This window comes from Manis javanica, chromosome 4 (genome assembly GCF_040802235.1).
Source record: "Manis javanica isolate MJ-LG chromosome 4, MJ_LKY, whole genome shotgun sequence".
Taxonomy (NCBI): Eukaryota; Metazoa; Chordata; class Mammalia; order Pholidota; family Manidae; genus Manis; species Manis javanica.
In genome coordinates this window covers 167,891,555-167,907,034 of record NC_133159.1, presented here as the reverse complement: position 1 = coordinate 167,907,034, position 15,480 = coordinate 167,891,555, and the positions used below count along the sequence as shown (strand labels likewise).

At 48.2% G+C, this 15,480-nt stretch overlaps 1 protein-coding gene across 10 annotated transcripts in view; it reads right to left on the bottom strand.

The window, feature by feature from the left end:
• The window catches only part of GOSR2 (golgi SNAP receptor complex member 2), a 34,582-nt gene extending 33,366 nt beyond the window's left edge, over window positions 1-1,216 (bottom strand). For 4 of the 10 annotated variants that reach the window (XR_012130818.1, XM_017647462.3, XM_017647492.3 and 1 more), the window contains exon 1: window positions 1,091-1,216. Coding sequence is in view for 6 of the 10 variants with exons in the window: in XM_017647462.3 (XP_017502951.1) it covers window positions 1,091-1,119 (29 nt within the window). In the remaining 4 variants the exon portion in view is untranslated. The remainder of the gene's footprint in view (window positions 1-1,090) is intronic. The other 6 variants (XR_012130817.1, XM_073235728.1, XM_017647484.3 and 3 more) reach the window with 4 other exon arrangements.
• Between the last annotated feature and the right edge of the window lie 14,264 nt (window positions 1,217-15,480).

Sequence of the window (15,480 nt, the reverse complement as noted above, 5' to 3'; positions counted from 1 at the left end):
TGGTACATTTTTTTAATGGTAAATTAAAGGATAACAGTAACTTAGTTTTAACTTAAACTTTAATGGTTAATTATATATCAATGATACTTTGATTTAAAAAATTTAATGGTTAACTTTTAAATGGAAAATTTTGTTATCCATATTTTACAATAAAAAAATCATAAAAATTTTCTCCAAAAAAATAGGATAGGTATGACCCTATTACCATACTCAATTATGTATCCCATTAAGTTCTAAAAATGCAGTACAAGACGAATAAAGGATTCGACCAAGGAATTTAAGTTATGAAAAGTTAACCCAAAATTCAATTTCCTTAAAGATAACTTGTAATCAAGTATGAATAACAAATATTACTGAACGCTACTTGTACAGAAATTTCCTTGTACCATAAATACACGGTCTTTAGTATAAACCAAACCAGAGTAAAAGAAATAAAGTCTTTTTTAGCAACAAGATTACGGTCAATCAAGAGTAGGGACTGACGTCACTTAGGAGCTGTGAGCTATAATGAACCTTTTTCCCAAGGACCTTAGCCCAGTGATGGATCCTTTCAATCGCTTAAGGAGATCTTGTTTGTACTGTACATTTACCCTCCACATCATCCTGCCACACGTGTTTTTCCCAAGGACCTTAGCCCAGTAATGGATCCTTTCAATCGCTTAAGATCTTGTTTGTACTGTACATTTACCCTCCACACCATCCTGCCACACGTGTTACCTCTTTTTTCGTACATGTGTTGGTTCTCCAACAACAAAGTGAACTCCTATATGCAGGGCCCTCTACCAACCCGAAGTACTGAGTTGCCAGGTACTGGACAAAGTATGATGACCCGCAGGTGTGACTGTCCCTTCAACTCGTCTACCCAGTACGCAGTCACGGCCTGGAATACCCCAGGAGCCATGCAGCCCTACGTCTCCGACTCCTAGGCCGGGCCTTCTGTCAGAGATTGAGCACTTCCCAGCGGCCCCCGGCAGAGCCCGGGCGGAAGGACTCGGCCTCCAACACTGGTGGACGCCCGAGGCTCTAGCACGGGGTACCTGCCTAGCCCAGCCTGGCTTCACCCCCGCCCTTGCCCCGACTCGACCCTCACTTGTGCGTTTGCTGGTACAGCGGCTCCATATCACCGGCCCCGCCGGGTCCGGCTCGAGCTCCCCCGGAACACGTCTTCACAGACCCCCTCCTGACTTCCGGCTTCCGGTCACGGGACCCCACTCCACCCCTACCCCTACCACGCTCCCCTGGCAGGCTGGGGCTGCCCCCCATCTACGCCTTTCTGGTGGTGTTTGCTATAGAGAAGGGCAGTGAGGAAAGAGGCCTGAAGAAGAAGGTTAAGTGTAGTCAGAGGTTCTGCCTGGGATGGAGAACGAGGATGTGTGCGTTTTGACAGGAGGCTATCTTCAACATACAGTCAGGCATTCGCGAGGGCAGTCGTAGAATAGTGACATGAGGTCCCCACAGCAAGGTTAGAGCGTGTGGGCGGGTACCCGCTCTTTCCTGCGGGAGGAAGGTCAGGGGCGCGTACCTGATTGGCTTCGTATTAAACTGTTTAATTGTGGGTCTGGAGTTTTCTGTCTTCATTGGAGTCTCTGGCTCAAGCTTCTCATGTCAAATTTGTCCTCTCTTGCGTCCCTCCCCCCGCCCCCGTCGCCATTTATTTATCCAATAAACCCACAATGAATGAGTGGTAACTACGTGTCCCGTGTGCTGTACGAGAAACCCGGTTCCTGCTGCTCTCAAGAGGTCGCGGTCTAGGAAAGGAAATACAATATGTATACAAATAAATATCTACAAGAAATAAAGTCCAGAGGGACTGAGCCAAACTGGTGTAAGGTTAGATAGGAGATGCAGGAAAGTCTTAAGGTAGGAGGCGGCATTTGAATTAGGACTTGAAGGGTTTGGACACTTCGGCCTCTCCCCGTCGTCCTAACCTTTTTCCACCCTCCCACGCTTATCTGCAGTTCCTCCCGAGGGAGGAGATGTTCCTTTTCCTTTGACAAGTTGATGCTCCTATTTTCCTGTATCCTGGAGCCCACCCAACTTTGTCCACCCATGTACATTCTTCCCCATTATTTTTCCATTTATTCTGATATTTATTTATTGATGAGCAACTACTATTACCAGGCACAGATATTGGAGGTAGGACTACGAGTAAGATACAGCCCCCAAATCTCTCATCTTTTACAGTCTGTTGAAAAGGCTAATCATGTCCTCAAGCTATATTATCAGGTAAAATAAGTGCTACAACTGACACAAAGTACCATTTCAATGAAAAAGAGCAAGAAGGGTTTCTAGACTAAATAGCATGTGAATAGGGCCTTCAAGAATCAACAGAGCATTAACGGTGTCTTGCACACACTAACCACTCTGTAAATGCTTATTGTTTGGGCCTGGTGGAGATGAAGGAGAGGGCTTTTGAGGCTGAGCGATAGCTTGAGCAAGGGAATTTAGGAGGAAAGAACATGGAGCACCTGTGACTGAGTTTACGGGGACTGGGGACAATAATAGTATTAGAAAGAAAGTCAGAGCCAGATCATGGGGGATTTAAATGTCATGGTTAGAATTTTATTTATAGATTGTCATGCTATAGATAGTTGGAAGCCATCAGAAATTGGACAGAAATTTTAAATTTTCTCCAAATAAATTTTTATGTTACATTCTTCTTCTTTGAACCTCATAGTATTCCTGTGAGGTGGGCAAGGCAGATAAGGGAATTGAAGACCAGAGGACCTCCCCTCTATCTCTCAGTCTCAGGCTTTTATATGTACTTAGGCTTTACTCTAAAGAAAAGAAAACTCCATCCCTCCATCTTGCTGTATTTTTAACTTCCATCCCCTTACTTTTTCTTTGCTAACCCACTTGGACAATTGATCTACACTGCCAACGTTCTCTATGGGTGGCTTGCCCTCTAACCTCTCCTTTGTTCTACTAGAAATGGTTTTTAGGCTCATCAGCGTCCACCTGACTTAGTCCAGTGGTCTCTTTCCATGATGCATCCTACATATATTCACTGAGCTCATACTATGTATCAGGTGCCAATGCAAGGGCTAGCATACAAACGTGAGTAAGACATCAGCTTGCCATAGAAGTTCTTTAATATATTGGGAGGGACCCATTTACACAGATAATTAGAATACTATGTGATATGTCGGGGTTAGAGATACTTGGGAACTATGGGATGACAAAGAAGGGACACAGCCTAGTTTGGGGTTCAGAAGGGCTTCAGAAAGAAGATGATACCTGAACTGAGTCTTGATTTATTTATTTAATGCTGGTTACAGTACTCGTGATGCTGCATCATCCTTCACACTGCCCATAAATACTGACTTCCCATGACCTCAAGTTTGTTATGTGCTTCATTGATGACGACACTAATGGTAAGTTTTGCCTAGAGTACACAGGAAAATATGAATAATAATTCACTGTTCAGAATTTTGTAGTATAAATGTATAATACGATACTTCCAAAAGTGTTTTCTCCTGAATTCTGTAGGCCTTAATCACTGCATTCCTAGAATACGATCTTTTCCAGTGTTGACTGCACCCCTGCCTTCCACACACTGAAACTGGTTTGTAGGGGGAAGGGTGGTTAAGCTAGGGGCCTGAGCAAGAAAAGAAGTCCCATTCATGCAAGGAATGTAAGGCTCACAACTATCCCTGCTTAAGACTGACCCAGTGGCTGCTGGGTTCACTACACTGATCAGAACAGAGAACCTTAATTGTAAAAGCCAGTTGGCAGAGTAATGGTCTCATGTGGGGAAGAGAGGCATGGCCTCCTTGAGAAGAGGGCCTGACATGTGGTGCAAAGCCTGTGGAGGGTGGTGGGGTGACTCCCTTACTCCATGGAGATGGAGGTGGGGAGCCCCGCACAGGGCAAAGGATGCTGCCATCCCCACTATTCTGGTGTGCTAGACAGTCTTGTGGTCAGAACACAGGCTGGCAAGAACCATGGCATGGATCCACACAGGTGGCTCAACTTCAAGGGTCAGTGGTGAGCTGTCAGAAGCTCAGAGTCCTGAACTCATCCTGTATCCAGTGGGAATGGGAATCACCCCAAATCAACAAGTTGGTACCATTCTGGTGGCCTGATCTTGTGTAATGCTATGAAAGAAATACTGTGCTGGTCAACAGAAGCAATCTGCTTGCCAGGTTGCCTTGGAAAACCCATAAGCCTGAGCCCTGAAGCTTTTCAGGCACCTGGCCGACCCCATGCACAGGCTAGAGGGTTGGAGAGTATCCTGAAGAGGAAAAACAGACTGGAATGATTCCAGCCACTGAAAGGGAACTGATAAAAAGTCAAAGATGGCACTCCAAACTGTGGGGCCCTGAGGCCTGAGACCCGGGCCAGGGACGTGGCTTGCCTAGGTTTTAGGACAATATTGTATATTGGAATAAAGATGGTTTCATATTCTTTGCTACTGCTCCTATTAAAAGGTGGAGTCTAAGTCCATTCCCTTTTAATCTAAGCTGTGACTTAATGACTTCCTTAGCCAATAGAATGTGGCAGAAGTCAAGTTCTGAGTTTTCCAAGGCCAGGTCATAAGAAGTCCTGCAGCTTCCACCCAGTCTTTCGGAGCATTCATCCTTGGAAGAGGTCCAACTACCCACAGGCCATCATGCTGGAAAGCACACATCTGATGGTGCTCCAGTCAACGTGCCCAGTTGGGCCCAGTCTTCCAGCCAAGGCACCAGACATGGAAGTGAAGCCATGTTGTACCCTCTAGACTAGTCTACCCACCAGCTGAATCCCACTAAGTGACTTCTGTAGACTCCACACGAAACAGAAGAATCACCCTACTAAGCCCATGCCTGAATTCCTATCCTGGGGAATCAAGAGATGTATAACATTTTAAGCCACTGAATTTTGGAGTAGTTTGCTATGAAGCAGTAGACATCTGCCCTTAAAAAGTTTATCATCTAGTTGAAGAAACAGGTACAGGGCTTATAAAAGGTTTCAGTGCAAAACAATGTATGAATGTGTAATGAATAGTAAAGACAAGTTCTGTCAGAACACAGGGAAAAAAGAGATCCCTTTGAATCTGGATGATGAAGAAAGTCTCTCAAGAAGGGATGCACTTTTAGCTGGACCTTGAGTACAAGAGGGACTAGGACGTACAGAGAGGCAGGCAGAAGGCATTCCTGGCAAGCAGAGAGGTACAATTGGGAAGGCGTACATAGTTGCAGGCAGTCTCTGTAGTTCCTCTTGCACGGAGCAGAAGGTTTCTGCAGTAGAGGAAGATGGAGGTGGTGAGTCAGTCGCGCCTTGGACAGGAATAATGTATTGACTCCATCTGTGGTCACGGGGAACATCTGGAGGGCTTTGAGCCTTGGGCAGTGGAATCGAGCAGTATTTCAGGAAAATCAGTATGATGACTTCATGCTCTCCTTTTAATATGAGCTTCAAGAGGTGCCCCACAGTTCTACACTTCCAGGATTTCCAGGATTTGGCCAACCAATCCATAGTTAGCCTGTTTGCTCCATTTGCAGTGTGATTAACTTGAATATACTCTTAAGAGTGTTTTTGATCTGTCCAGTTGGAACTTCATTCTTATCTCTGAAACCGGATTTATCTGTTGTGTCTCTCTGGCCATCCCAATCAGGGTGAACAGAAAAATTCTGTTATCCCTTCTACCAAACCATCGGTTCTTTCTACACTCCCCCTCCGTGGTCTCTGCACCACTCCCAGTGCACCTTCTGATCCTGTTTCCTTCTGAGCCTCCTTTGCCCTTATTGTCTGTTTCACCTCTGCCAAATGCTCCTGCACCACTTTGCACAAGCTGTGGCACTTCCCCTACCAAACTGTGTCACCGCGCCTACAAAACGGTAAGAGCCTGTCATGAGGTCCTCATCATTTCTCAACCCCTGCCTCCCCTTTCCAATCACTCTCTGCAGCCGAAAAATCTTTCTAACACAGAGATTTGATGTCATATACATGTTGAGCCTTTCATTAGCTCCCTGGTGCCTACAGAACACAGTAAAAATTCTAATCTTGGCAGGCAGAGCCCTCTTTACTGGCCACATCCCTGGCCATTTCCCCCATCTTAATCAGAACTAGGTCCAGGCTGCAGTCACACACTGCCCTCCAGATAGCTGCTGTACCATCTGCCTTCTCGACTCCAAGAGAACTTTGCCACAGCCAGGAAAGACACGTCTGATGGCTTTTGCTTTGGACAGAAACAAAACCCTCATCACCCCACCAAAATCGGAGAAACATAATCTCACTGCCTCTGGGTTTGCTCCCCAACCCCTTCTATTAAAGCTGAGCAGACAGAAGGGATGACATTTCTGAATTAAGAGGCTGCAGGGAGCAGAGAAAAACAAGCATCTGTGGCCCCTTCCAGGACCCACCAAGTGGAGGGGATGTTGCCCCAGGTGCTGCAGGAGGTGGCGGGGTGTGGGGGGGTCTCCAAGCTGCCCTCCACTAGTCCATCAGCAAATTGTCTCATGTAGCCATAACAGCCAGGAGCAAGATGGGAGCAGCAGGGTTTTGTCCAAGGAGAGCCCGTGTATTGTAAACAGGATAAAAGGGGCTGGAAAGCCCCACTTATCACTGAGTAATGTGTCCTCAGGTCATTGGGTAGATGGACCCCCACCAGCAGCCCTGAGCGAAGGAAAGAGAATTCCCGATTAACCCCATCACCTGTGAACAGAGTCAGGGCAAAGGTCTGGGCTTTCCTCTTGCTAAGTGATTCCCATGGTCATTAGGCACTCATGGGGCTCAGCACAGTTTCCAGAAAGCCCTCTGCTGGACTGGAGAAATGCCTTCAGAGCCCCCTGCTCTTTGGGGCATGTGTGCGGCCATCCTTGGGAGGAGAGGAGGTCTGAAGAAGGCAGAGGTAGCCCCAGCTGGGGCAGTTTCAAGGGGAGGGTGGTGGTCTCCTAGTCAATCGTCTGGGAGAAGGCAGCTTGTGTGTTAGCACGTGGTGCAATGGGCTGGCTCAACTCAGTCTTGAAAGACTGGCAGAGATCAGTCTCCCTAGGCTCCAATGATCTCATTCATTCCTTATACGGCTCCATCTTAATTTTAGATGAGAAAACAGAGGCTCAGAGAGGCTAAGCACCCAAAGTCACAGAGTGGGTGAGTGGCCAGCTGAGACCTGAACTTGGGCCTTGCTGACTTTTCTGGCCAGGGCATTTCAGAGTTATTTGTATCAGATGTGCCAGACACATATTTAAGTGTGAAGACTTCTGAGAGATGCGTGGCTCAAGAGAATTCTACTTTCCTTTGAGTATACTTCACCCCTCCAGGGAGCCTTCCTTGGTCATCTCTGTCTCCTTCTTTTGGGTCCCCATTTTCTGGGACCATTGAGGCATAGAGAAGCAGAAAGAGTTCAAGATTTGATACAGAGCCTGAATTTGATTTTCCAACTTGGTCCCTTTGCACAAATCATTTAATTCCACTGAGCCTCAGTTTCTTCATCTGTTAGATGTGGACAATAAAACCCACCCTATGTATTTTACTGAGTTGAAGGAGGATTAGATAAGAAGGGAAATGAAGGGCTTTGCACATAATTTGAGTATAATTATTTTCACGGTGATTACCATGGGACCCCCTGAACGGATTTCTTCTCTCCAGTTTTTGCCCCCATCACCCACTTGCCCTTCCACATATATTGCTTTCAGATTCACCTGCCTACAATACCATCCTGTGCATGGCTCCCATATGCAGGAACCACCAGTGGCTCCCTACTACTGCTTCCTTGGCCTGTAACTTGCCTTTCCTGAATTGGCCCACTTCCTGCTTCCAAACCCAGAACCTCTTCTTCCTGCCCAACCATGGGCTCGAGTCACAGATCCTAGTCAATGTATCCAAACACACTGTGTGTTCTCATACTGTCGGCCCGTGCTGGCTCCTTGAAGTGATGCATTCCCTCTTTCCAGCTGGCTCAGACCCCAGCCCCTTCTCTAGCCAGCTTCCTGACCACCCATCCTGCCCCAGCCTCTCCACCCTCTTGTCTTTATCACTCTGTGAGCCTTAGCATTCACCTCCTGGAAGTGCTGGCTTTCTGTGAATAATCAGTTTCCAGGTTAGAGCAAAAGCTTCTTGAGGACAAAGACCTGTCTGGTGTCTTTCAATGAATCTGCTTAACTAATCTAGGCTAGAGAGGCAGTGTGCTTAGGGGGATTCTCAGGAATCAATCCATCTACAAGTCAAATTGGAAGAGAGTGCCTAACCACAGACATGAGCCCGTTGAGCAGTGGTATGTGAGGATCTGGCTTGCTGGAGGGCTTAATATCCATCCACGAATTGACTCAACCCATGGCAGGTCGGTGTGGAGCAGGTGGATAGTTTTCAGCAAGTGGCAACTTTGTGGAACATGGCAGAGCATGCCAACCTAGAAGCCCTTTATTTTATGGCCCAGAAGGCTTCCCCTGAGCATGCAGGAGCCCCTGTGTCACCCCCTTTCATCTCTGCCATTCAGCAAGTCCTCAGGGTTTCAGGTGTGGGGAGGGAGGCAGGGTTATTGAGTAATTTCCTTCCATACCCTGGATAACCAATGAAGTGATAACAAATCTCTCTGCTCATTTCCCCACAGAGAAACTGAGGACCAAAGAGGGCATGTGGCCTTCCCACATCACACAGAGATCAAAGCCTAGCTGGACTGGAATCTGCATGACCTGACTCCAGTGTAGTGCTGAGCTCCCCACCTCCCGCTGCCCCTTGGGTGACATACACACACACACACATGCAGGGCAAGATCCTACGACAGGGATTCTGGAAGTGCAGACCTAGGAACCAAAGCCCAGGAACCATCCTGCATCCATTGCCTTCAACTTGCCAGGAAGTGGGGCAGTCCAACCCAGACTGAAGTCTCCAGGAAGGAGTTGCTGATCCCTCCCCAAGGTCCCCAAGCCTGCTGTACCTTGGTGCAGGCTGCTTCTTTCTCCCCTTGAAATGAAGGTGCTGTTTCCACAGCCCAAGTCACATGGTCCAGGGCTGCACTGTCTAATATGCTAGCCACTAGCCACATGTGGCTCCTGAGCACTTGAAGTGGGGCTAGAGCAAATCGACTTGTGCTGTGAGATATATACTGGTTTTCAGAAACTTAGTGCAAAAAATACATAAAATAGTCTCAATACTTTTTACATTGATTCATGTTGAAACAATAATGTTATTGAAATGAATTTCACCTGTTTTCCTTTTTCCTTTTTTAATATGACTTCTGGAAATTTAAGTTAACTATTTGCAGCTTGTGCTATGCTTCTACTGGTCAGCGCTGGTCTAGGGTATTCCTTTTGGCTCCCCTGTGAGACTGCCTGCCCCTGAGGACAGAGCTAGGTGGTATTTTCTCCCCTCAACCCACTCCTCCCAGCCTGGCATCCCAGGGCTGGCAAATGCAGATGCACAAATGGGTCCCCAGTCCTCCAGACGGAATAGCCTCCTCTGAGGTCCTTCAGATCCAGAGCATCAGAGTAGGGTATGAGGGCAATCAAGGCAGGCTTTCTGTTGGAGGTGAATGGGGCTTCAAGGCCAGGACCAGTATAAGGCAAGCTAGGTGTCAAGGGCTCATAATTCACAGAGGCACTCACTCTTAGGTGGTGCACGGGCTGACCCTAGGAACTTCGCTTGCCATTTGCCCTCCTCCCAGCCCTGTCAGGCTCGAGTGTGTTTCCTTCAATGGGACCCAGGCAGGAGTCACATTTCCACTGAGGTCTGAGCTGAACTCACCCCGGTCCCCGGGTGGTCCCAACAGCCCCTGCCTCCCAAGGGAAAAAACCCTACTCAACACCCACTGAGTGGGCCCCAAAGAAGCCAGATCCAGCCCTGGGTCCTGTGCAGCCAGGGCCCCATCACCCTACTTTCATTGCCTCTGGGAGACAAGCTGCATTAATGGTGATAATTTTACAGCTTTGAAAGGGAAGCGCCTAAGACCCCGAGGCATGGGGCTGGAGGAGCACTCCGAGGAGAGGGCCAGACAGCAGGCACCTCCCAGAGGCCTTCAACACCTGCAGGCCATGGGGCCAACGTGTCCCAACACTGACAGGCTTCCTTGCACAAGCCAGACCTCACAGAGTGAGGGGGGCTCATGAGGAGGGGGACAAGGAGGCTCCACAGGAGGGTCAGAGACTCATCCATCAAGAACCGTCAAACAGCAGGGCCACAGGCCTGCCTGAATGTTTAGCTTTTTACAGGGGACTTTCTGCAGCTCCCTCACCCCCCAAACCTTAGCCTCCTGAAATCAAGTACATTCCACTGGTGGGGGACTAGGGGGTCACAGCCCAGGCTCACCCACAGTGCAGGGACCAAACTCTTCCCACAACTGGAGCTGCGGTTAAGGGGCCCAGGGCTAGATAGAAATTGGTGAGGACTTTTCATCTGTCCTGCTTTTAAGAAAAAACCAATTTGAAAGGAGATCTTTACTATCTTTCCTTTCTTTAAATCAGGAGAGCTGGGTTGCAATAGGGGTTTCCACAGCCTTGTTATGTCAAGAGCTGGTGCTAGGGAATGGGAAGGGTCCCTCAGATAAGAACAGAGGACCAGCAGTCCTACCGACAGAACCCAACCCCTGCACCTAGCTCACCCTCCTGAAAAACCATGGGTCTTCCAGCCTCAGGGGCCTGGAGTGCTCATGGCCGCAGTCAAGCCCTCCCTGCCAGGTGGGACAAGAGCATGGATTTTCTCTCCTTCCCTTTCAAGGGAGCCCTGACTCAGGGCCTGCAGTCCTGAAAACAGCAGGGCCGAGAAGAACCTGAAGCCTTGACAGTTGCTCATTTAAGCATCAGAAAGCCCTGTGTTCAAATCCTGACTCAGCTCTCTGTTGTCTGTTGAACCTTGGCAGGCTTCTTGAATTCTTTGAGCCTGATTCCTTAATTGAAAAGAGTTTCTAATGGAAGCACCAGATATAATGGAAAGCCATCTGGACTTGCTAGCAGAGAGACCTGGGTTGGGCCAGTAGCTGGCTATGTATTCTTGGATAAGTGACTTGACTACTACTCTGAGGATTCTGAGGCTTATGACAGGAATAAATGAAATTATGGATTTGAAAGTACCTGGCATGATACACAGTGGTTGCTGCCATATAAAGATGGACTTTATATTTCTAATTCCTGCCCTCCCACTTCACCATATAGCTGCCTTTGGTGCCTTCACAATCTAGCTCTGATCACCCTAATTGCCCTAAGGGCAGTGTAGCTATAGCATAGTTATATGCTAGTCTCCCTAGGGGTGGGTTCCAAGCGGGACTTTGTGACAGTACCTAGTATGCTCATGGTGCTCAAGCAATGCTCCTATCTTTGCACCTTTGGGAGGTCAGCTTGCATATTAGTCAAGAGCATCATCACTGCAGCCTGAGTTCAAATCTGGACTCTGCCACTTACTAGCTGGGCAATCTCAAACCAGTGACTTAACTTCTCTGTGCATCAACTACCTCGTTTGTGAAATGGGCACAATGATGGCATCCTCCTTATAGGGTTGTCATAGGGTTTAAATAAAGTATAATTATAAAGGGTGCAGGAGCACGCTACAGGAGTGTTTTGTTAAATTTGTCGACTACCTTTGCTGCCCAGAGATGTTCACCATCCATTTGCTGGCCCCAGTTCAGGCTTTTGCAGGCCCACTCCTGTTAGTTCAGGGAAGTCCTCTCTGACCCTGTGTCTATTTTCTTATGAGAGAGCGGAGAGGGCCAAACTCCAGAAGGGGCCGACGAAAGGCCTTGGCTTGGCCTCTGGTCCTTGCCTCCCACCTCGCCCGTCAGCACTGGTCCGAAGCCAGGGCAGGCAGCTCCTTCCCTGGGCTGGCTTTCTTGGGAGTGGGGACTGGGCTGGACGGAGTGAGCTGCTCCTCACGGCTCAGGAAGAGACCAACAGGCAGGGAAAGCTGTAACCTCCCCGTGGTCAGCACAAAGGTGGCTGCAGGAGGAGCTTCCTCTCTAGGAGGAAGGGAGAAGGTCAGCAGCCCACATCCGGCCCTGCCTGTTCCTCCCAGATGCTGTGGAAAGATGTCCTAGCCACTTCGTCATTGCTGGGCGGAGTCTTTCCTTCACACTGGGGCAGGTCCCTTGGAGGACCCTGATCTGCAGGCTGCGCACACACTCACAGGCGCAAATCTGCCCCGCACATAAACACACACACACAGTTCAGGGGTTGTCAGGATGAAGCAACCAGTTGTTGACTTGGCTGTCTGCTTGACATTCCTCTGGGCTAGCCCAGGTTGCAGGGCCCAGCTGTGTGGATGCACAATGGGTTGTTCGGAGTGATGTCTTAGCTGTCAGTGTTCATTGACCAAGAGGTCAAGGTCATGGGTCACTCCTTAGATAGGTCCATAGATATCCTTCTCTTCCATAGCCACAGATGCCACCCTGCACCAGGGCCTGCTCTCTCACACATATGCAATTTGGACAAAAGGGATCAGCTTATGACTCAGCAGCAAGATAAAGATGTGTCTTCTTGCTGCTGCCCACCCTGTCCAGGGGTGGGTTATTCCAAGCATCATCTTCATAGAGGACTTGTGGATTCTGTGACACAGGCTGTCTGAGATCAGCTCACTTGGGCCTCTATGGCTCCCCTTTATCCAATGTACAAATGGAGGACATGTGGAGACCTACTTCAAGATCCCAGAGTTGGTTCCCTTGTGGTGGGGTGGGCAGCTCCTGCTCTGTGTTTTGTGAGGTGAGGCCCAGGGAGGCGGCTCCAGGAGACGAGAATGCCTCATCCCCAAGGGAGAGGCGGAGTTCTGCAGGAAGCCCTGGGCAAGAGGGCTCTTTCTGAGATCTTTGCTGAGAAGGCCCCTGTTTTCCTCTGCCACAGGCAGAGCTCAGGCCTGTGTTTGTGTGAAGGTTTCATGCCTCATCTAAGTTTGGGATTTTGTACTTCTTCAGTCCACTCTGACTTTGATCAAGGATAAAATGAGAGCTAGACAGAGCTCTGGAAGAGCAGTTTCTGTCTGGAAAGAAGTTTCTGTGAGAGGTAGTGAGTTCCATCCATCCAGCCATCTATCCATCCATCTATTGAGCACCCACAATAAGCTGAGCTTGGGGTTGGGTGCTAGAGATCCAGAGGTGGGGAAGCCACGGTCCTTACCTTCAAATTGTTTTCCACTGAGGGAGACAGCATTGACTAGGATAGAAGTTCTTGGGAAGTACCTGATTGAAATGGCTTAAATATCAAGGAAAACTTATCTCACAAAGCAAGAATGCCAGAGGGTGGAGGCTCTGGGATGCGTCAATTCAGGGACTCACTAACATTGTTGAGAACTTGGATTTTTTTTCTCTTTCTGCCTGATTACTCCTTTCATGGTATCAAATTGGTCACCAAGCATCTAGATACTGCAGGCCAATAGTACACACAACTGACGTGTAAGAGGAACCGTTTCTTATTGCATCCCTTTTTAAGGGAGAGGAGACCTTTCCCACAAGCCCCAGCAGGACCTGCCCTCAACTCTCATTGGCTAGCATTGCAGCACCTGCCCACACTCACATTGATCTCTGATGGTCACACCTGGGTTTATCCCTGAGCTGGGGTGGAGATCCCTTCTCTACAGAGAATGGGTAGCTCATCAGGACTGGGGTTCTCTTCCCCAAGAAGAAGGGGAACTAGCTTCTCAATGTCCACTGACAGCCAGATGAAAGATTCGAGTGTTTTGTGTTTCTTCTCCCACCCCAGGAGCAGCTTGGTAAACCCATCCCTTGCTTTCTCAGCCCCGTGCTCTGTCTGTTTTTCCCCCTAGACTTGGCCACAAAATGCCCCTTGTTTGTTGTTAAAATTTGGCCGAGTGAAAACTTCCTGCCACAGCATTCTTCCTCAGTCTTACACACACACACACACACACACATGCATGCACACGCATACACTCCCTAGATGTCCACTGAATTACTCTGAACCCTACATCTGTATGAGGAAAATGCCTGTTCCTGTGCACTGCCTCTCCGTGGCACAGGTCCGTACCCCCATCTGATTCTGACAAGGTTTGCACAAGTAGGCATCTATGAACCTCCATTTCTTCATGAAGAATTCACAGCCAAAGACGGCTTGATCTAAAGCAAAGGAAAAATGATACCTAACCTCATGTGCTCCACATGGTCTGACCAGAAGGAAGATGCTCATGAGGCAGCACTCAGGGAGAGAGGCTTCTTATCCAGCTGGGAACACAGCAGGCACCTGAAGAAATTGCAGTGGTAAAAATCTTGCTCCATCTGCCCCAATGACAATGCATGGCAGCTGACATTGTGGAGGAAACCAAAAGGTTTGTTGCAAAAGAGTCAACCCTCACTTCAGCTGGAAGCATAGAGACACCATACTGGACATATTCGTTGAGATTCTGCTGTTCTATTCTGGTTCCCCCCAACAAGAAATTGAGAGACAGAGAGAGAAGAAAAAGAGAGAGAGAGAGAGAGAGAGGAGTCTAGAGAACCTTCCCATGGCAGCTGACTGCACTGTGTACAAAAGCCTGGCCCCTAATGCAGACCCACTCGCTCTGCGTACTAGGGCCCCTGCTGTGACTGCACCTCTCCCCTTGATCGCCCTATGAATTTTTCTATTCTGGACATTTTATACAAATGAAATCAGACACTATGTGGTGTTTTGTGTCTGGTTTCTTTTACTCATCATATTTTCAAGGCTCAGGCATGTTGTAGCATGGATCAATCCTCGATTCCTTTTGATGGCTGAATAATAGTCCATTGTAGGGATGGACCACATTTGTTTATCCATTCACCAGTTGGTGGTGTTTGTTTCTGCCTTTTCACTATTATGAATAATGCTGCTATGAACATTTCCTGTTTTATACTGACATATGTTCCACCTCTCTTGTGTAAATGCCTAGGAGTGTAATGCAGAGTCACAGGGCAACGTTACATATAATGTTTTGAGGAACTGCTGGAGTGTTTTCCAAAGCAACCAAGCCACTTTATATTCCTACCAGCAGTGGAGAAGGGTTCCAGTACATGAAGGGTGCTCGTTGCTGTTGTTACTACTATTGAAACACACAATTATCTGACTCACTGTCAAGGCTGTCTTTGTTTGGTGCTTTTCCACCTTCCTCCTTGCTTTCCCAAACCTGAACTAATCTGCACTAATCCAGCCTGGTTGCCCCATAGCTCTTGTGCATGCCCTCTGCACAAGCAGTGGGGTGGCGGGGGCCCCGGTGGCCAGAGATGAGGCCAGGTCTCATGAGAACAGCCATGGGCCTGGGCCATGGCCAGAGCGGGCGGAGAGCAGCTGAGTAGCCAGATTCCTGCGGGACCCTTGAATTTGATGGTGGAAACCCTTGAGGGTAGCACCCCATGCAAATTATTTAAAATGTACAGCTTTTTTTCTTCATTGATTTACTAAGATATCAGTTGTGAAGAACTTGGAACTTTTAAAACAATGCACATTTGCGATATTCTGAAGTCGTGCATTTGTTGACTGGGAGAGGGCAGGGAAGTAGAAAGAGAAAAGTCCTTTCCCACATTTTTCCTGGGGTATTCAGCAAGGTCACAGTAGTGTCCAAGGCTGAAAAGTGTGGAGAAATGTTGGTCCTTGAATGGGTGGGATGGAGAGGGTG